The sequence below is a fragment of the Anabrus simplex genome, chromosome 7, assembly GCF_040414725.1.
Source record: "Anabrus simplex isolate iqAnaSimp1 chromosome 7, ASM4041472v1, whole genome shotgun sequence".
Taxonomy (NCBI): Eukaryota; Metazoa; Arthropoda; class Insecta; order Orthoptera; family Tettigoniidae; genus Anabrus; species Anabrus simplex.
This window is the reverse complement of record NC_090271.1, coordinates 148537662-148559737: the sequence shown is the minus strand read 5'-3', so window position 1 is coordinate 148559737 and position 22076 is coordinate 148537662. Positions and strand designations below refer to the sequence as shown.

At 40.1% G+C, this 22076-nt stretch overlaps 1 protein-coding gene across 1 annotated transcript in view; it reads right to left on the bottom strand.

The window, feature by feature from the left end:
- LOC136876988 (uncharacterized) overlaps positions 1–18905 on the bottom strand; it is a 94261-nt gene extending 75356 nt beyond the window's left edge. The window contains exon 1 of the mRNA XM_067150765.2: positions 18768–18905. Coding sequence (XP_067006866.1) covers positions 18768–18782 — 15 coding nt within the window. The 5' untranslated portion in view covers positions 18783–18905. The remainder of the gene's footprint in view (positions 1–18767) is intronic.
- Between the last annotated feature and the right edge of the window lie 3171 nt (positions 18906–22076).

The following is a 22076-nucleotide window of genomic DNA, read 5'->3' as shown; positions in this document are numbered from 1 at the left end:
CCGGAAACCTTCAATGTGTTAGGAAAACGTTAAACCACTATCAAAAATAAAATCACTAAATCTATGGTGCCGTGACCCCTATCTGAAGTAAAATTTACTCACGGCTTCGAAACCACTGGCATTTTTCTTTCCTGGTAACGACTGTAGTGGACTGTATTACATTGCGCCATGGCGCTCTACATGGCTCCTCTGTGTTATACTTTTGATATAAATAAGAGGATACTTTTAACCAATCACTGTGCTTTTTATCAGCTGTGTTGATTATACACGCTTCCAGGTTCTAGGTTTTACAAGAAACGCATATTTTTTGAAAGACAATATACCATTGCAAATAACAATGAGTATAACCTGTTTACACCACATCGAAAAGACGAAGAAATTAGGCCTACACTTTCCAAAAGTAAGTTGTACTATTGGAGGTCGAAGATGTAAACAGTGGATCTGTAAATACTGTACTTAGCCGGGCTGAGTAGCTCAGACGGTTGAGGCGCTCGCCTTCTGACCCTAAACTTGGCAGGTTTGATCATGGCTCAGTCTGGTGATATTTGAAGGTGCTCAAATACGTCAGCCTCGTGTCAGTAGATTTACTGGAAGGTACAGGAACTACTGCGGGGCAAAATTCCGGCACCTCAGCGTCTCCGAAAACCGTAAAAGAGTAGTCAGTTGTACCTAACAAAAAGTATTATTGTAAATAACTACAGGGCTATTAATTGTGTAAATAGTTGTGGTAATATTGTATGTAGTGTATATTTGTTCCTTAGTGAGATCTTCCTATATATAGTCTTAATATTAAGAGAAGCGTTAGGGTCTGTTTACTACCTGCATTTCTGGTCAGGAGTGAGTAGGGCTATGGTTGCCATGGAAACGTGGGTGGACCCACTGCGGTTGCCATAGAGACGTGCCAGATTTTCTCGTGGAATGAGTTAGCAGTGAGAACGCTTCTTTTAATATTATCACTATGCATATTGCAAGTCATAAGATATAAATGCTATACAGAATGATTCTCTCTTCTATGGCAAAATTCGAGGAAGTGAAGGGGCGATATTATAAAGGATAGTAAACCAAAAAGTATGGTTCAATATACTATTACACTATTAATTACAATTTATCAAAGTCAGACGAGAAAGCGCATAGTCGCTTCCTGTATCTGTAGCGACGTTGCTTCTCGACCGGACCAGCGTAGACCCTGTTACACGAAGCGCATTCATCAACAAACTGCCTGCAGATTGCAGTACGGAAAGGTCTCGTACGCTTGCACACTTACTCTTAATTTATGAGTTTTACTGAGGACTATGGAAGAAACCATACTGCAGTGCTGTATTGCCAACAGTTCAAGAGCATCAGATGGTTTAAACATACATCTTTTAACATTAAGCCGAGACTTGCGTATGGTCTGCATTATTCTAAAAGTAGCTCTATGAACGTCAAAATTCTACCTGAACGGATTTCTTCAGTACGCAGATATAAACTTGACAATATTGACATTAACGAATAAGTCATCCCAGCTATTCTTAACGTATTGTTTCTGTTACAAATAATCACCAACACAAGCCAATCAAACATGCTTCAATACAAAACTGTTACTTTATCTAGCGTGTTCAAAGATATGAGTCTCATTGTTGTTTCATCTCTGTTATCTAGCGTGCTCAATAAATACACGAGTGAGCAAATCAAAGATTGGATTTACAACTACATGTAGGAAGAAGGAACACTCAACACCGGCGAAGAGTCTGAGCACCCGGTGATATTTTCGGAACGATAATGATCACTCTTTTTTTTTTACAGAACATACATGGTTCGAAACTCTACAATCTTAAACATTACTATAGAACCTTACTCTTTTGGAGTGGGGGGGGGGGGTTACGCACCGGTAGTCCTTCACCTTACATAGTAAGTGTGAGGAGTGAGTTTTATTTAAATAGAACTATAATTATTAATTTAAAAATCCGTTCTTCATTGTATTGGTAGGTGTTTTAGTAATGTCCAGCCCCACTCTTCACAGAAAGGGAATTCTTGAACACTTCGTTAAGGAACAAAAAGCCATCGACTCTGTGAACTGAAAGCCAAGACGAAATAAGTGAGTGGCCATTTTATCCCATCCACCATATCTCTCATTCTTTCCTTCAAATATCAAACTACAGTATTCTCCTACACGTCAGTGAGGCAGCTTGATTTACCCTACATTTCTTTTTATTAGGATATAATCTAATGACCTAACTTGTGGAGAGTGAAGTTTGATGCACGACCTAAATCACGTTAGAAATCTGATATTCTCCAGAAATTACAACTCTTAACGGAACCATGTAAGTTACCTATTTCTTCTGACAGGCTGAATTTTTTGCCAATACAGGTCGGGGTCTACAAGATTATAAGGCTATCATACGTTTCCTAAGTGAAAAATATATTCTGATGAGCTACATCACACACACGAACTTCTTGAAAAGAACCCTTACCAGATGTTTGAGGAATCTGAAATAAATAATACACTGATAAGACCAAACTAAACACCATGGCACTACAGTTCCAATGAGCCGTGGACTACCAAGTGACCGCTGCTCAGCTCGAAGGTCTGTACATTACGGGGTGTCGTGTGGTCATCACAACGAATTTCCTCGGCCGTTCTTCTTGGGTTTCTAGACCGGAACCATCATCTAACCGTCAGACAGCTCCTCAATTGTAATCATGTAGGCTGGCTGAGGGGATCTCGAACCAGCCCTCAGATCCAGGTAAAAGTTCCCTGATCTGGCCGGGAACTGAACCCGACGCCTCCGGGTAAGAGGCAAGCACACTGCCCTACACCGAGAGGCCGGTAAAAATACCCAAGGAAATAAAATGTTGAAATATACCTGAAAAACAAGCGAGAGAAGCGAAGAGTCTACATATGTGTCCCAGGGTATCCCCTGCCAATTAAGGAGTGTCTGTTCAAAAGGCGTTATTTCAACCCTAAGAAAATTGTGGTAAAACGCAAGGAAATGTATAATACAAGGCAGACGGAACGTAACCATCATCGGGTATTGCACTACTTTTAAGGAAGTACATCTTTCTTGTCTGGATTGGTCATAACATTTGATAGTATTTAACTGCTGCAATGCGTGTGGTCGGAATACTAAAAACAATTCTGAAGTGGAAATAGCACCTTTTGAACAGACACTCTTCAGTTTTAGAAGGCAACTTGGGTGAGTGCTTTGGCACCGTTGATCACCAAGCATTGCCTCCACCTATCTGTACTAGGCACCTAACTTCCACCATTCCCATGCAGTTTCCCTTGGTCAACTCCTACTCTAGGTTTGCGAGGTGTAGGGAGTCCTTCATTTCGGAAGCCTTTCGTAGCCTTTTCATTCATTTTGCAGATACATTCCTTCCTCGAAGGATTTCACCTCTTTCGTTTTCCATTCTGTGAGAGTAGTTGCACTGTTATACTTCCTCTTAAAGGAATCATCACCAATTACTGGTTCAATTGCATCGTTTGTAAAGAGATACTTGTAAAATTGACGTGCTATTTCTTCTAAAACAATGAATGAAACAAATGAATAACATAAGTGTTGTCGACAAATTGTAAAATAATATTGTATACTATTCTTTAAATCCTGGTGTAGTATTTTGTTTGCGGAACTTAAAGATCAATTTTTCAGTTTATCTTTGCCTTTCCTTTTCATGGTATTGAAACTCATCTTCTACCACCTAGCTCATGAGCTAATACCATTATGTAAAATGTCTGTAAAGAGCTGTCTCCATTACCAAAAGTACAGTACTATGGAATGCTGTATCAACTGTGGATGACGGATAGAATATTCTGTCTTTCGTGTTCATTGGTGTAATCATAATAACCAGCACTTCACTCCAAAGAGCAATCCCAGTCACTTTCTACAAAGTGTTCCAAGGAGTCGTAACTGATATTCTCCTTGGTATAGAACCTTCTGTAGCCGGCCATTAACTTGTGGATATGTACCGTAGTCTATGGCGGGCGGTATCTGAAGACACTGTCACATAATGTAAGTCTCATAAAGCTGGGTGGTGCTGATGTTAAAGCTAACATCGTCTCTAATTAGGTTCCGCTATGAGACATCCAATTACATTAGCTGCTGCTATTGGGTGATCAACTTTTAGTAGACTGTACTTCGACGGCGAGCTAGCCTGCGACAACCTGTTAAAGTATATTCTTGGAAAATGTACTCACTCACTTCATCTTCTTCAAGAAGTCTTTACGTATAAAACTCAGGTAAGATTCTAAACTACGTTTATTAATAGGAATTTCGTTTCTTTACCTCAGTTATTTGAACTGTAAATTTTAATTGCACATATATTATGGAAAATTTGCTCCTTTTTATACAGGATGCTGTAACATTTGTGTCTGTTTCACATGAAATACTGACACAATGAATTATACAGATTCTTAATTTATCTGTTACCCCTATCTGTGGACCAGCACCGGTCTACAGACCAAAATATCGTCGGTTCGAATCCGGCAGAGGTAGTTGGATTTTTGAACTATGGAGGAAAATCCATTCCGCAATCCATGTTGTACGATGATGGCAGGTGAAAGTCATCTAGTGACACATTTGACCTTCACCAGACAAGAATATTTAAAACTCAGCCACAGATCGTCACAGGGAGAACCGTCCCTATCCCATTCGGTAGAGCGAAACCAACCACTGAAATTGACATGCAGTCAGCCAAAATTGCTTGAAATTAAAATTCCTGTATGCGGTACACTACTATTGTATTTATATTCTTAGAGCGTTATGCCAGTCTGTTTAGCGCGATAGAACTTAACTGATGATATTTTCTTCTCCAAAAATCTCTTCATCCGGGCACTGAAGATTTTCCTCCGTTCTTCAGTCCGAGACATTGGTCCAGTTATTCATTTTCTCGGCAAAATGATAGTTGTTGACCGATTTTTTGAACTGGAGTCGATCTTGAATAATTTCCTGCGGGATGACAATTTTCTGAAGGTCTTTCTCTACTTCACTAAGCCAGTTGTTCAGACTTTATTATTATTATTATTATTATTATTATTATTATTATTATTATTATTATTATTATTATTATTATTATTGATGTTATTGATTTTACGCCTCATTTACCACTTAGGCCTATACGGTCTCCGGAGACGCTGAGGGACAGCAGTTTTGTCCCTCGGGAGTTCTTTAATGTACCAGTAAATTTATTAACGCGAAGCTGACGTATTTGAGCAGATATCGCCGGGCTGAATCAAATCAAACCTGCCAAGTTGGGCTCAGAAGGGCAGCATTCTACCGTCTGAGCTACAATTCCCGGCATTAATATTATTATTCAAATATAAATCTTATTCCCATTTATGACAGTAGATTTTGTCACAATACTTCCAGAGACTTCTCACTTCCTAGATCTTTCCCATTTATGTGGGGTCGGCACTAATGTGGATTAAGCGTGGTTTTACTGCCAAATGCCCTTTCTGACACTAATCCTATGAGGATATACCTCTCATTTTTGCATGTTTTTGTTGGAGTTCCTAGTGTGATGTTTTGTATGAAGATGTTAAGACGATCGTAAATACAACGTCCCCATACTAGAGGAATTATATGCCGTTTAATTTCTTGACTCAATCGTGAATCGAACCTAAGGCCTCTGAACCGAACAACAGTATGCTAACCATTCAGCCAAGGAGCCGGACGATGAAACTTCCATAGACAAACGAAAAAAATTGAAATGGAAGGTGAAATTTATCATTATAATCCGAATAAAGGAATGTCTTCTTATTCTACCGCTTTTCGCACACCTCTGGTATTGTACATGTAAATTTGGCCCTGTTTAACGGCAGGATGTTCTTCATGAACCCAACCCTACATGGAGGGATGTAGGCTAATCACTACTGCGTGATTCTACGGAGCTTGTTGTCCGACTCGTTGGCTGAATGATCAGCGTACTGGCCTTCGATTCAGAGGGTTCTGGGTTCGATTCCCGGCCGTGTCGGGCTTTTTAATCTTCATTGGTTAATTCCAATAGCCCGGGGGCTACTTTCCTCAACATCCCTGCAAGTCACACACCACACGTAACACTATCCTATACCAGAATAACACGCAGTTACCTACACATGGCAGATGCCGCCCACCCGCATCGGAGGGTCTGCCTTACAAGGGCTGCACTCGGCTAGAAATAACCACACGAAATTATTATAATTATGGAGGTTGTTACTGTGGTGTGTTGTCTGAATATGAAGAGATGAGTATTGGGACAAACACCCAGTTCCAGAGCCATAACAATTAATCAGAAGTCATTGAAATCCCATAACCAGGCCGGGAATCGAATTTGGGATCGTTTGAATAGAAGGACAGTCACTGACCATTTAGTCAAGGAACCGGGAATCCGAATAAAGTAGAGATATAGGCGAAAATATAAATGTTCAATATCGCAGCTATTAGAAACTCTACCTTTCTGTCTGCTAGCTATGTTTTATGGATTACCATTTTTGTTTTTATTATGAATCATGACCCGTAAACCGCAAGTCGAACAAGATGGAGTCTCGCACTTCGTGTATTGAAAAGCCATCAGCTGCCAGCTCGAAGACTAGCGGTGATATATTGTAAGCTGCTCGGTATTCCCCACGTCGCACACAGTACCTAAATCACTGTGTCAAGCCAGTCACATATCCAGCATCGGATCTATAATCGCATGATTTTACGGTTCTGCAGTAAACTCTCTCTTTAATAGCTTTCTTCAATACCACATACAACTCCCAGATTTGTTTGTAAGTTATTGTAAGGTGTTTGAGGCACATTATTAAACAGTCATGTATACGTAGTGTATGTGTGAATTCTGTCTGGTAATCTGAGTATCCATGTCGGTCGGTGTGTGTTGTAATTGATTGGAGACTAAGAGGCTGAAGTACTGTAAAATGAGTTGTATATTTGCAAAACCAGGAATCTATAAGCAAACTGGAAACCAATGTTTAGTGGTGAATATGTTCTTTATCAATATTTAGAAAGTTAGGGAAGTATTAGCTGCAAAATCTGCCTGTAATCAACTTCTTTGAAGCGTAATAATTGGGATTAATTGCAAATACGGCCATTTGCGAACGATTATGAGTATCAGTACCGGACATTTCTATTACCGCTAAAGGGAATATTAATCATCTGTACTAAACAGTTTGCTCATGCTGGTTACACGATTATCAACTTACAATGGCACTGAAAATTATGTATTCAACTATATGATTTCGTAATTATAGACACTAATGTTGATGAAGTGACACTGAAAAGAGAAAAACGCAGTGGAATCCGGCTTCTGCCTCAGTATAGCAAAGTGTCCCACCTTGGCAGAGACGAAAATGTTGCAAAATTTAATCGGATAACCGATGACTTTCAAATTTCACGCCTAGATAAAATTGCTCTCAAAATTTGCAGTCCTAACAATCTATTTTAACCAAATCAAAAATGATTACTCAAGTTAAACCCAACGATAGAATGAAAGCTAGTACAAAATTAGGTGTCCGAAAGGTAGTCGAAACTGTTATGATGAATCCTAATGTGGGTTAAACAGTGAAATAATTTGTATAATAAAAAAATGCTGAACCTCTAAAACAAAAAACAATTAGGGACTCAGTGGTGAAGTGTAGGTGTTGAAGATTTACAAGGCACTCAGTAATGAACGCCTACAGAGATATTGCATAGCAGATAAATAGAAAGATACAGGCTAGCATAGAGTGGATTTTGAAGTTTAATTTTGTTTTATTATGTGCAAATACAGACTGGAATTTTTCATTGAGTTGTATTCCTACAGTTTCCTTGTTATGGATGTTGAGTACTCAGCCCAGTGGCTGGTTAGATACTCAACAGACCCACCATCAGCTGTCATAAATAGCCTAGGTGTCACTGAAGAGATGTCCTACAAAAATGAGGAATGAGGTAGTTTTCCGTTGCTTTTACTCACGAAGGCAAAATGTGACAAACCAACCCTATCAGCAACATTTTCACACTATTCATATCAGGGACTGACTGCATAAAGAATGTTATTACGAGTATCGCTCATACCTCAGTCACTTTCATATTATCAAAGCCAAGAATAAGACCTAGACAGGTACCTCAAAATAAAAATATGATCTAGTCCATGCCAGAAGATATAGTGCACTGAAGAAACTACAGTACGTCTCTCTAGCGAAGTTAAATCAAATTTTGTTCTCTTTCGTATACTTAGTTTGTTGCAAGCACTGCCATCTCCGTCCTACTCGTTGGCTGAACGGTCAGCGTACTGGCCTTCGGTTCAGAGGGTCCCGGGTTCAATTCGCGGCCGGGTCGGGGATTTTAACCTTAATTGGTTAATTCCAATGGCACAGGGACAGGGTGCATGTGTTATCTTCATCATCATTTCATCCTCATCACGACGCGCAGGTCGCCTACTGGAGTCAAATATAAAGACATGTACCTGGCGAGCCGAACCTGTTGTGGGATATCCCGGCACTAAAAGTCATACGACATTTCATTTCATTACTGCCATCTCCAACTATTCGTAGCAAAATCGACCGTCTCCAAATTGAAATATTACAGATATAATTATATTAATACAAGTTTGGTATATTGTCACATTAAACTCTTTGTAAATTATTAAGCTCATCAAATATACATAAAACTTCATTCGTTACAGTTTACAGACCTTCTAGTCCGCTGAAGTGTTGAACCATTTGCAGATGGCTGATTTTACAAGTAGACTATTCATATGTTAGACACATTACCAGTACTTCCGCGAAATGATCCTCCGAAATCACGGATATCCGTATCTGCACCGCTACTAACGTGATTTTAAACCATATTTCCTCTCAGTTGGGTTGCAGTAAATATTGCTCAGTGGTTCCCATTCTCTGCCCTTCTAAACCAGGTTTTAGCTCGCGATATGTAACAACAGCGTAATGACAATAAATATAAAATAAGTTTATTCTTTTACTGACTTGAATTGCCCAATACGATACCATTAGTATTTATTCAGTAGTTATCTTTGGTCACTTGTAAACAAAATCGCATTTAACTGATTATCTAACGTGCCATTCATTTCGCAAACTTGTCACGAAAACCGAGCGTGACAGTCCCTCACTTATCCCACCCGTATTTTATTTTCTTGAGGTTAAAACAAATTCATATTAAAATCAACGGAGCTGCTTATGGTCATGTAGAAAATCATCGTAATTATTCCTGACCTGTATGAACAGATATATATTTTTTGCTAGTTGTTTTACGTCGCACCGACACAGATAGGTCTTACGGCGACGATGGGACAGGAAAGGGCTAGGAGTGGGAAGGAAGCGGCCGTGGCCTTAATTAAGGTACAGCCCCAGCATTTGCCTGGTGTGAAAATGGGAAACCACGGAAAACCATTTTCAGGGCTGCCGACAGTGGGGTTCGAACCTACTATCTCCCGAATACTGGATACTGGCCGCACTTAAAACAGATATATCACGTGGTAGAGAATGTATAATTACAAACACATAACATAAACCGGATGCCTATCTACTTGATCCGTTCACGATATTCTTCATCCTTTCATCTATCGTCGAAGACGTTTGAATCTCAATATTCGGTAATAATAATAATAATTTCGTGTGGCTATTCCTAGCCGAGTGCAGCCCTTGTAAGGCAGACCCTCCGATGAGGGTGGGCGGCATCTGCCGTGTGTAGGTAACTGCGTGTTATTGTGGTGGAGGATAGTGTTGTGTGTGGTGTGTGCGTTGCAGGGATGTTGGGGACAGCACAAACACCCAGCCCCCGGGCCACTGGAATTAACCAATGAAGGTTAAAATCCCCGACCCGGCCGGGAATCGAACCCGGGACCCTCTGAACCGAAGGCCAGGACGCTGACCATTCAGCCAACGAGTCGGACTCAATATTCGGTAAGACTTGACTATAAATTACTCTAAGAGTTAGTAACAAACGTATAGCTGGAAAGAAATACAGCACGGGCAACCTATGAGTTAAATGCCTTAAACACAACTTTGCTTGAAGTGTGCAATTTCAGCCTGTATAAACATAGAAGAACGTGCATACACGCCGCTGAATCACGTCCGATATTTACGTCCTTCCAATAAATGTTCTTAAAATACGGCTATATATTCAGGAAACCAAGGGGAAAACATTCTAGAAGCAATGCAATTTATAGAACAAGGAATGCTGCTACAGGAAGGACACAAGTCGTAAAGTAGGCATTCCTATGGTGCAAAAACTCTAAACATTGTGATATTAAGCGTTACGTAATAGTCAGTATGAGAACAGAATCAGTTAGCTCATGATGTTAGGTAGATAGTGGGTTGTATAAACACACAATGAATAGCCATCATCTTCAACACTTTCCTGCGGTTCATTTAACCGCACGACAACTCCGTCGGAAGGATTGCATACATAGCAGGGGCATAGCACATAAGAACCCCTGTCGTCTGTACTAAATGACCTACGGAACAGTAATGGGGGGTGACTTTTGAATATAACTAATATCGTCAATGACAATATTCACTTTTCAGTACCTTACTTAACACAAAACTATTTAAATTCTGAAAGGTATTCGTATTCTGAAAGATATCCTCTATGCTATGGCAACATACTTTTAAAAACTCTTTCGTGACATGCAGTCATATTAAGTTCCCTATACATGGCTGTCACTACCCACCACGTCGGTAGATGCAGAGTGGGTTTCGGCCCTTGGGTTTCGTCCCTTAAGGGGCCACGGCTTGTCCGTGGTCCAACAGCTCTGTACTCTGACCGGCCAACCGAGCAGAGGAAAGGTGGCCAGGGCTCTAACACGGCTCTGCATTCGGGAGACGGGACAGGGGCACAAGCCTGGACTTCACGCCTGGACTCACCCGTCGGCTGTCCTGAGAATGGTTTTCCGTGGTTTTCCATTCTCCTGCACTAAGGCGAATGCCGGGACAGTTCGTAGTGTAGGCCACGGCCGCCCACCCCCTCACCTTCTCCGCACATCTCCTTCACCGTAACAAATCTCCCGGCCTGATACACGGCGTAACCGTCTAAGAGGCCCGCCTTCCCCTTCAGGGGAGGAATGAAAACGTTTAGTAATAGTAGTAACACCCATCATCGTGCCTTATAATTGATTTTATAAGGTAACAGCAATATGTATTATTATTATTACAAATAAATAAATTATAACCATAATTATGCCAGAATAAATAATTAATCCATCTATTCATCTGTCTGGTTTAATTAATAAACATATCAGAAAGAAAATTCATATTGCTGCCAAATCGCAGTATTTCTTTGTTCATTCATTGAGATATAGCTATCTATAGGGATTAATTTCTTCTCACTGAAGCCCAAACAACTCGCTGTGTAATTAGAAAAAATTTAAGTCAACACAAAGTTTTATCAATGACTTCGTATATTTGATCAATATATCTATATTTTAAGCTACAATTTTTATAATATGGGGTTTGGGCCCCACTTCATTTGAAATATATCCACCTTTCTACGGATATCTGATTCATATCTATTTGATATAGAATAACCTGATTATTCAAAAACTATTATTTTTTCCACAGTTTTTGTCATTTTGAGTTGTTTTCCAGTGAAGATGAATGGCGTTTTTAAATATTATTTGGTTCTCTATGCATTTATGTGCTTCTCGCGTAACATCTGATACAATACTAATTTATCTCTGAACCGTCACCATAACGGCAGCTCAGATATGCGAACCCCTTGAGCGCATTTGAGCTTAGAGATCATTAGTGGTCGTTAACATGTCAGATAAACCACAGTTGGAACCACTTACTGGTGCAGTACTACATCCATTTTCTTCGAACTCTAATGTCAATAAGCATCTTCGACCAGTTGAAGGGAAAAGAGTACATTCTCACAAACCACTTAAAGTCCCTAGTCCGAAGCACACCCTCTAATTTAGAGATTCACACGTCAGCTTCTATAGACAGCGCTGCTATGCAACGTTCATTAATAATAATAGGCATTTTGGAAACCGATGTTAAAGGACAAGTTATCGATTCACCCCAAGCAGAAATCAAAGATGAAGAGTACTAAATTAGAAATAGAACATCATAGGTTTCCTCTCATATAATAAGTCTAATATGAAGAAATATCTAACTGATATCGGCCAATGGAAGAATTCAGCGTCCAGTTAACCGATGCGGAGATATCTTGTTCATGAGGGTCTCCTCAACATTCTGAAAAATAGCGACGAAGGGCTGATTCCGATAAAAGACATCAGAGAAATACATGGCCACTTGATTCTCCATCAACGTGGGGCTTTGATAGTTTGAATATACCAGTAATGGCGTGCACTTTGCGCTTCCAGATTTGTTTGACTCAGTCACCTAAGAATCAGTGAACTTAGTGCATTTAGATGGCAACACTACATTCGACAACGAGTGAATTCCTTTAACAATGATGAAAATAATATTAGCATGATCCTCGATGAATAATGGCTATATTTACGTTTCTTTAATGTGTCCATTCACACCTGCCGGATGATGCTAGAACACGGGATCATGTCAGAGACTCTCAATATCATGAAGGCTGTTTCAGTGTCTTGAATCTTTAAAGGAAATATTAATGCGATTGTAAGAAGGTAATTGTATTTCAGTGGAATATATCCGTATAATCAACAATCTTATTATTAAATTTTCATGTCTAGTATAAGTCCGTCTCCTTTTCTGAATTGTCAGCGTTGTGATTTTCGGTTCAGAGGATTCCGTGTACGATTCCCGGCCTGGTCGGAGATGTAGCCTTAAATGGTTAATTCCTTTGGCTAGGGGAGTGGGTATTTGCACTGTTCCTAACATCATTGAAAGTTACACATCACGCAAGCACTATCCTCCACTTCAGTAACGCAAAGTTTCCGAAACAGGGCATATGCCGCCCACCCTCGTTGGAGGGTCTGCCTTACAAGGGCTGGAATAGCCATACGAAGTTATTATTATTATTTTTAGTACATAACTTCGGTATTCATTTGAATGAAATTTTTCAAATTTTCTTTTGAACTTATGTGCTACTTTCCCTGCCATTCTGCCTCTTCTTCAGGACAAATTTCGCCAAATCATTCTCCTTTCTTCAGTTCAATTCAGTGTCATTTCATTTGTGATTCGATTCGTCCATCTTACCTTCAGCCTTCATCTGTAACACCACATTTAAAAAGCTTCTTTCCTCTCTCTTTCTGAGCTAGTTATCGTCCATGTTTCACTTCCATAAAATGCCACGTTCCAGGAGGAAGTCTTCAAGAACGTTTTTCTAATTCATATAATCAATGTTCGAACTGAGCAAACTTATTTTCTTAAGAAAGACCTTTCTTAATTTTTCTAGTCTACGACCTACGTCTACTTACTTCAGGCATAATTAGTTATTCTACTTCCCAATACCTCATTTCTTAATCTAATATTTCCTCCATCACCATACTTCATTCGACTGCACTATATTATCTCTTTTTTGGATTTATTTATTTTCACCTTGTACTCTTCCGAGGCTGTGTCCATATCATTCAGCAATTTGTCCAGATCTTCCATACACTCAGATAGAATAACAGTATCATCGGAAAATCTCAGTTTTGATTTCCTTTCTTTGGACTGTGGTTCCTTTTCGAAATTCCTCTTTGATTTCCTTCATCACCTATTCTATGTGAACATTGAAAAGGAGAGGGAACAAACTGCAGCATTGCATCACTCCTTTCCATATTGCTGCTGCTTTTTCATAGTCTTCGATTATTATCACTGCAGACTGATTTTTGTACAGATTGCAGATAATTCTTACTTCGCGGTATCTGATCCAGATCACCTTAAAAGTGTCAAATATAGCTTTGATATAGGCAAAATAACGTCTCTGAATATTCTAACGTATCCCATCGAAGAGCTCAGGTGTCGTTCTAACGACATCATAGGCAGGGGGGTTTCTTGAAGCTCCTCTTCAGTCTCGCAGACAAGATACTTCACGTGACACTACAAGACGAAATCAAGTAGCGTCAGGTCAGGCGAGCGAGGTGGCCCCGCAATAGGATCTACTCCACGAGCCTCTGAATAAAATTAACAGCATGTGAAAGTGGCCTAGAATTCCATGATGTTGAACTCACATGCGCTGACGAACCTGAAACCTACGAAGAATGGCTCTACTGTATGAGATTGGACTGAGGTATCTTCGGACCACGGACACATAGTATTCACTAGCATCTGTAAAAACCTGCATTATCATCATCATAGAGACACCCTGTTTATTATTTTTGAGATTATCATAATATTTTGTAATATTGCTTAATGCCCATTCAACCCCCATATATTCCAATAGTCGTACGAATGTCGAAATGTCATCCCGATTGAATTTCTTTAACGTGTTCTAATTCAACCACACGGAATTTTCGCAGACGCTTCTAACCTCGGTAAGGATTAAACCGCTTCACTCACAGTTTTCAATGCGTGTTTCTACTGAGTGTCTACATTCCGAGTCTATGCCTATTTACTCCAGTCCGTCTGGGCCCAAAAGAAAATACCTACTGGTAACCGCTACAAGAAGATTTTTTTGAACGAAATTCATTCATGCATTGCTCCTTAGACAAGATCAAGTGAGGGAGGTAATATCTCTGTTCTCATTTTTCTGGCAACTGTTAACACTTTTCCGCTTATGGTACAAGTTAAGGCGCGCACAATTTGTGTAACATAATGAAAGTAACAAATAATTTACAAAATAGGGTAAATATAAAAAGACCATGTGAAACATAAAATAGTAATCGAGAGATATGTACAATGCAGAAAATGAGAAACATACAAAGATACAGAAATACAGAATTGATGCAAAATATAAGTACATACATAAATTAATAAATGAAAAATGAGAAATAAACTAGGATGTTCAGTTGTTGCAGCCACTGAATAGCCGTTGTTGGAGCTGTCAGAAGGTCGTCGATAGTTCCAAGGAAGGCTTTATGTGGGCATCCGGAGGTGATCTTTCACACTGTCTGGAATTATTCACCACACTCACTGCCTGGAGAAGGTCTAAGGCCCCAGGAATGCATCGCATAGCCACTTCTTCCATGCCAAGTGCGCACTCTGTTTAGTGCCACCCACACACTCCGCTGGAGATGAAATTCATGCTGGTGCTGTGTAAGGTCAAAGATCGATCTCCATTCGTCGTGGGCCCTAGCAGTCCATTCTTCATTCGAAGTTCGCAGTACACAGTAGTTTCTTTCATCACTTTTTGAGCCAGCAACAGGGGAGGGTGTCTGGATTTCAGTCGGATTGAAGCGGTTCTTTGAATGTCTTGGTGATGTGTAAGTGATTTTTTGGCCTGTACTTTAATTGCTTCTTGGACGAGATTACTCATGCAGCGTATATGTGGAGGAAGGTTGTGGAAAAGGACTGGAAGCCAGTGCAGTACGGTTGTTTTGATGACACCGCTGACAATGCACATTGATTCAGGACGGTGTCAATTTTCTTCGTGTGGGCGCTATTCAGCCAGACGGAAGAGCAGTATTCAAGCTGTTGTTTACACCAGAGTTAAGGAAGAAGTACGTAAAGTTGCCACTGTGCTGCCAGATAGCTTAGATACGATGTTGTTTCTTGTAATTACTTTGGCTGCAAGGTTGGAGAGGTGTTCACTGTTTGGCAGTGTCAGGTCCAGTGTTTCATTTTTTTTTTGCTATTTGCTTTACGTCGCACCGACACAGATATGTCTTATGGCGACGATGGGATAGGAAAGGCCTAGGGATTGGAAGGAAGCGGCCGTGGCCTTAATTAAGGTACAGTCCCGGCATTTGCCTGGTGTGAAATGAGAAACTACGGAAAACCATCTTCAGGGCTGCCGACAGTGGGGCTCTAACCCACTATCTCCCGATTACTGGATACTGGCCGCACTTAAGCGACTACAGCTATCGAGCTCGGTCGGTCCAGTGTTATACTGATATATTTTAGGTTTGGGTTGCACCGTAAAATGCTGTCAAATGAGTCACTTTCAAGGTCGTCTGAGCCAGTAAGTTACTCAGATGAAAGAAAGATGATTCTGTTTTGGTCGAGCTAGGTGTCAGGTGCCATTCTTTAAAGACACTTTTCAGTAAGCAGAGATCTTCCGTTAGCCTACCCTCAAGGCTGTGGAATATTGTATGTTTTATGGCTATGAAAATATCATCGGCAGAGGAAAATTGTCTTGATTATTTTCACTAACAAATTCAGAACATAATCATACGAAAACTTCTTTTAAATTGTTTAATGATGGGAACGTGTCTGATTAACTACACTCGAGTTACATATCCATTTACATTTTAAAACTAATATTAATGAATAGTGTTTAGTTTTCTATACGTAACTTCTCGCTGGATACTTTGTTTTCTGCTCCCTGCCTCCTCCTTAGTCCATCCTCGTACTGTAACACTTAACGTTATAAGCTGCCATCCTCAGTAGGCCAGCTTCAATTCCCGATACTTGGAGATATTTGAGAGTGGCATTAAGGTTGGTACGTGGTTAAAGTGATACATGCAGCTGATCTCCGTTAGGAGTGTTACTGAAGAGAGTTGCACCACCTCGGGACGAAGACACGAGTTTAAGTTACCTCCTCCTTGGCGGTGACATGATATACTGGGTGACTGTACGATATTACTAGTCTAGTACCTTATTGTCTCACTCAGAACATAGATGAGTTACGCTCGTCAGAAGTCTGCTGATGTATCTCTAACACATTCGTTTCCTTTGCTGCATGACAGCCACTCTCATAAACGCTTTGTATGTCAGACGTGAACACTGGCAACGACAATAATCAGGTCTGACCTACACATATCTGGTAGAATTTAACTCTGAAACCGTCTCTCGATATTCCATTTGCCTCTCACATAATAGTTGTACACGTTGACGTCAATATACCTTGGGATAATTCAGCGTTAATTTATTTCAAGGATATTCACAATGCTTCTCAAGCTACCGCCCAAATAAACTCTGCATACGCCTACTTGCTGTCCAGCAATACTCAGTAGGCAGCTTCACTAACGAATTCAGTGTATCAAGCAGAGTGAATTATCCACTCATCTCTTAATAACATCAAAGGTACCAATTGAATATCAGGTTTTTGCTATGTATTTCCATCTCTTTAATGGATAAAGCATTTCCACAAACCCGGTCTATACAGTTTTATTAGATCCAACTGACGTTACACGATGTTTAAAAGATATTTCTCGACATTACCCAATGTTGAAGCAGACATCCGATATTGAAATATATTTTGAGTCAAGTAAAGTCGATTTAAGCCTTCCTGATCCAAGCTGTTATATCAGTTTGTCTCCATGCAGTAGCATGTACCACTGAAAGTTTAGACGAATGATTATCAGGATCACGCAATATTATACGAGCCCCTCTAAAGCAAATCACACTGCCTCGTCTAGAACTCTGCGGCGTTGTGCTATTAACTCAGGGAAATCCTCACCAGCTTATGTCTCGATATCATCAATATCCACATGTGGACAGATTCCATGCTGGTATTATTGTGGCTTTCTGCCTGACCAACTATACACAAGTTCAACGAAATAAATCCTACGGAACGGCATTAGCCTATCTTCTTCTCACCTACAATACAAGGAGCACTCTGGCAATCATTTTCATTTTTTAAGTCACTTAACTCTCAACTTACCGGGCGAGTTGGCCGTGCGCGTAGAGGCGCGGCTGTGAGCTTGCATCTGGGAGATCGTGGGTTCGAGCCCCACGGTCGGCAGCCCTGAAGATGGTTTTCCGTGGTTTCCCATTTTCACACCAGGCAAATGCTGGGGCTGTACCTTAATTAAGGCCACGGCCGCTTCCTTCCAACTCTCAGGCCTTTCCTGTCCCATCGTCGCCATAAGACCTAGCTGTGTCGGTGCGACGTAAAGCAACTAGCAAAAAAATAAAACTCTCAACTTCAGATCTAAATTTGCTGAGATGTCACAAGACAAATGTTATTTATTGTGAACGTTCAAATCGAACTCTATATAATTCTACCATTGGTTGAAGCAATGACTGGTTAGGAATAATAACGTTATTCAACACAATAATTCATAAATTCATTTAAGGGCCACATACGGCAATTTTTAGTCACTCAAAGTTTTCTTATTTTATTTATCTTAAGATGTGTTTTTAATAAACTGGTGAAATAAACACAGAACTCTAAAGGTTAGAAAGTTATAATTTCTGTGGGCGAAAATTTAATGGAGGTACACTTGTGCTCCTACTTCACTGTGTTCTAGCATTCGGCACCGATAGAGTAACACAGTCTTCCATCCAATCTTCGTAGTTCATAATACGAACTATGAATAATCTGCTTCAGAACTCTTCTAACGTTTACAGAATTATGATTGACAATATTGAGTCTTTATAATCATTTATAAATGTATTTCATAGGGAAAAATTGTACGCATGAAGCAAAATCTCAGAATCAAGAGACAAATGAGAGCTGTAAAAGCAGCAGCAAAGAAGAATGGACAAAATTGTTGACAAAGAGTTCTTTGAAGTTATAATCTTATTTATGAGATAGAAATTTCTTATCTATAACGTGTAAATTATTTGAGAATAATTATTCCTGTATTCAAACTGTTTTCATGCAGTTCGTTGACATGAAAACATTAGATGAATTACCAACATTTCATATGCGATGGAAAAGTATCCTGCCAACGTCCTATAGCGAAAACTTCTGATATAAATTGTTGAGGTCAGCCACTTCTTAAAAGAAATTGAGACATTATGTTGTACATGAAGATTTAAAATTTCAAGTAGCTATTCTTCACCGTCAACTTGTTGACACCAAGAGAGAAAGCTTGATGGAAATAAAAATAATAGAGCTCAGTCCTACCTTGTCCTGGGTCATCCGACTGCTCGTGCGCCAACATGACAGCAAGGTTCATCTCACACTCTTCGTAACTGGCGAAGCTAAAGGGCGAGTCACCGGGGCACACGGGCGCTTCCATGCACTTGCAATGATGTCCGACCATGTTGCAACCCTGCTTCATGACAGGGTCCGAGCAGGCCACATCACTACCTGGCGTTCCTGTAAAAGACGTATATCCCTTATCAGATTACTCACACTTAATTGCTGTAATTAATTAATATATTTCATTTATAACTAAGACAAACTGGAATATTAGTGAAAGTTACACTCATTTGTCTATATAATCAGTTTAAAATTGGAGATTGATTGAAGTAATGTAAAGTACAAAAATAAGTAACAACCAACAATTAAAAATGTTGAATAAATAAAACGAAATATAAATAACATATATTTCAACAGCAATAAGTCAATCGAATTTATAACCCAGAAATCCGAGGCACAAAGAAGGGTCATTTGGAGCTATTTTCTTTACGTCACACTAACTACTTTTATGGTGTTTGGGAGACGCCGAGGTACCGGAATTTAGTCCCGCAGGAGTTCTTTTACGTGTCAGTAAAGCTACCGACAAGAGGCTGACGTATTTAAGCACCTTCAAATACCACCGGACTGAGCCAGGTTCGAACCTGCCAAGTTGGGGACAGAAGGTCACCGCCTTAACCATCTGAGCCACCCAAGCCCGGCTATTGGCACTTATTTCCATTGCAAAAAAAAAAAAAAATTGGTCAGTTTCCTGATCAAAAAAATGAGATATTATAGGATATACCGGTACGTTGTTACAAATATTGAAGAACTATTCTTCATAGCACGTCAATCAATCAATCAATCAATCAATCAATCAATCAATCAATCAATCAATCAATCAATCAATCAATCAATCAATCAATCAATCAATCAATCAATCAATCAATCAATCAATCAATCATCTGTATTTAGGTCTATCGCCCAGGTAGCAGCTTCCCTATCAATTGTTTATATAGCTTTTCCTTAAATGTTTTCAATTAAAATGGAAATTAATCGAACATTTCCCTAGATAATATATTCCAATCCCTCATCCTATGATTGAATATTTTCCCCAGTTTGTCCTCTTGAATTCCATCTTCATCTTCGTATTATGATCTTTCCTACCTTTAAAAACTCCGCTCAAGCTCATTCGCCTACTAAAGTCATTCCACGCCATCTCTCCACTGATAGATTGAAACATACCACATAGTCGAGCATCTCGTCTCATTACTTCCAAGTCATCTCAGCCGAAAGTTTGCAGAATTTTCGTAACATAGCAGTTCATGTTTGTGGGTTACTGTAGTCACGTCCTAGTTCGTGAACCACGGGCAACGGCTGAGTGGCCTAGTAAGTGGTCCTGAGAGTCGGGATACCAGTTGCTATGGAATGGGAGTGGGCATCTCGGACATATTCTGAGTTATGGCCCTCCTTGTGCTCAGGCGGCTAGGACTATACAATTCACAATTCACCGGTGGTCCATAACCCGTTAGAGGAGAGATCCTCACTTGGACTATGTGCAAGTAGGGTAGCATCCTGCTTCATGAATTTACCGAGCTCAGAACATTTTAAGCAAGCCTCGGACCTATGGGAGTAGTGGAGTCCCACTCCCATTTGACAGGCGAGGGACTCCTTGGAAACAACTTGGCGAACAAAATGGAATTCGATGGGGAGCTATCAATATTAATGTGGCTTATGGAAGAAAGAAGGTGGAACTGGCTAAGTCAGCAAAGAGGATGCATCTGGATGTGCTAGGAGTAAGTGCTATTCGGGTAAGGGGAGATAACGGGAAGAGATACGAGATTATAAAGTGTACTTGACGGGTGTTAGAAACGGAAGGGCAGAGTCTGGTGTAGGGCTCTTTGTCAGGAATACCATTGCACGCAGTATAGTTTCTGTTAGGCGCGTAAATGAGAGAATGATGTGGGTAGATTTGTCAGTTGGAGGAATTAGGACAAGAATTGTGTCCGTGTATTCACCATGTGAGGGTGCAGATGAGGATGAAGTTGACAAGTTTTATGAAGCATTGAGTGACATCGTGGTCAGGGTCAACAGCAAGGATAGAATAGTGCTAATGGGCGATTTCAATGCGAGAGTTGGGAATAGAACTGAAGGATACGAAAGGGTGATTGGTAAATATGGGGAATATATGGAAGCTAATGGGAATGGGAAGCATTTGCTGGACTTCTTTGCTAGTACGGGTTTAGCTGTTACGAATATATTCTTCAAGCATAAGGCTATTCACCGCTACACATGGGAGGCTAGGGGTACCAGGTCCATAATAGACTATATATTAACTGACTTCGAATTCAGGAAATCTGTTAGGAATGTACGAGTTTTTCGCGGATTTTTCGATGATACAGACCACTATCTGATCTGCAGTGAACTGAGTATCTCTAGACCTAGGGTAGAGAAAGTGAAATCTGTCTGCAAACGAATAAGGGTAGAAAATCTCCAGGATGAGGAAATTAGACAGAAGTACATGGATATGATTAGTGAGAAGTTTCGAAGAGTAGACAGTAAGCAGCTTCAAGATATAGAAAGTGAATGGGTGGCATACAGAGATGCTGTATTAGAAACAGCACGGGAATGCCTAGGAACAACTGTGTGTAAAGATGGGAAAGGCGAACATCTTGGCGGAATGATGACGTTAGAGCAGCCTGTAAACGTAAAAAGAAGGATTATCAGAAATGGCTCCAAACAAGGGCCGAGGCAGTCAGGAATTTGTACGTAGATGAAAGAAACAGAGCGAAACAAATAGTTGTTGAATCCAAAAAGAAGTCATGGGAAGATTTTGGTAATAACCTGGAAAGGCTAGGTCAAGCAGCAGGGAAACCTTTCTGGACAGAAATAAAGATTCTTAGAAAGGGAGGCAAAAAGGAAATGAACAGTGCTTTGAGTAATTCAGGTGAACTCATAATAGATCCCAGGGAATCACTGGAGAGCTGGAGGGAATATTTTGAACAGCTTCTCAATGTAAAAGGAAATCATCCTGGTGGTATTGCAAACAGCCAAGCTCATGGGGAGGAGGAAAATGATGTTGGTGAAATTATGCATGAGGAAGTGGAAAGGATGGTAAATAAACTCCATTGTCTTAAGGCAGCAGGAATAGATGAAATTAGACCTGAAATGGTGAAGTATAGTGGGAAGGCAGGGATGAAATCGCTTCATAGAGTAGTAAAATTAGCGTGGAGTGTTGGTAAGGTACCTTCAGATTGGACACAAGCAGTAATTGCCCCTATCTATAAGCAAGGGAACAGGAAGGATTGCAACAAC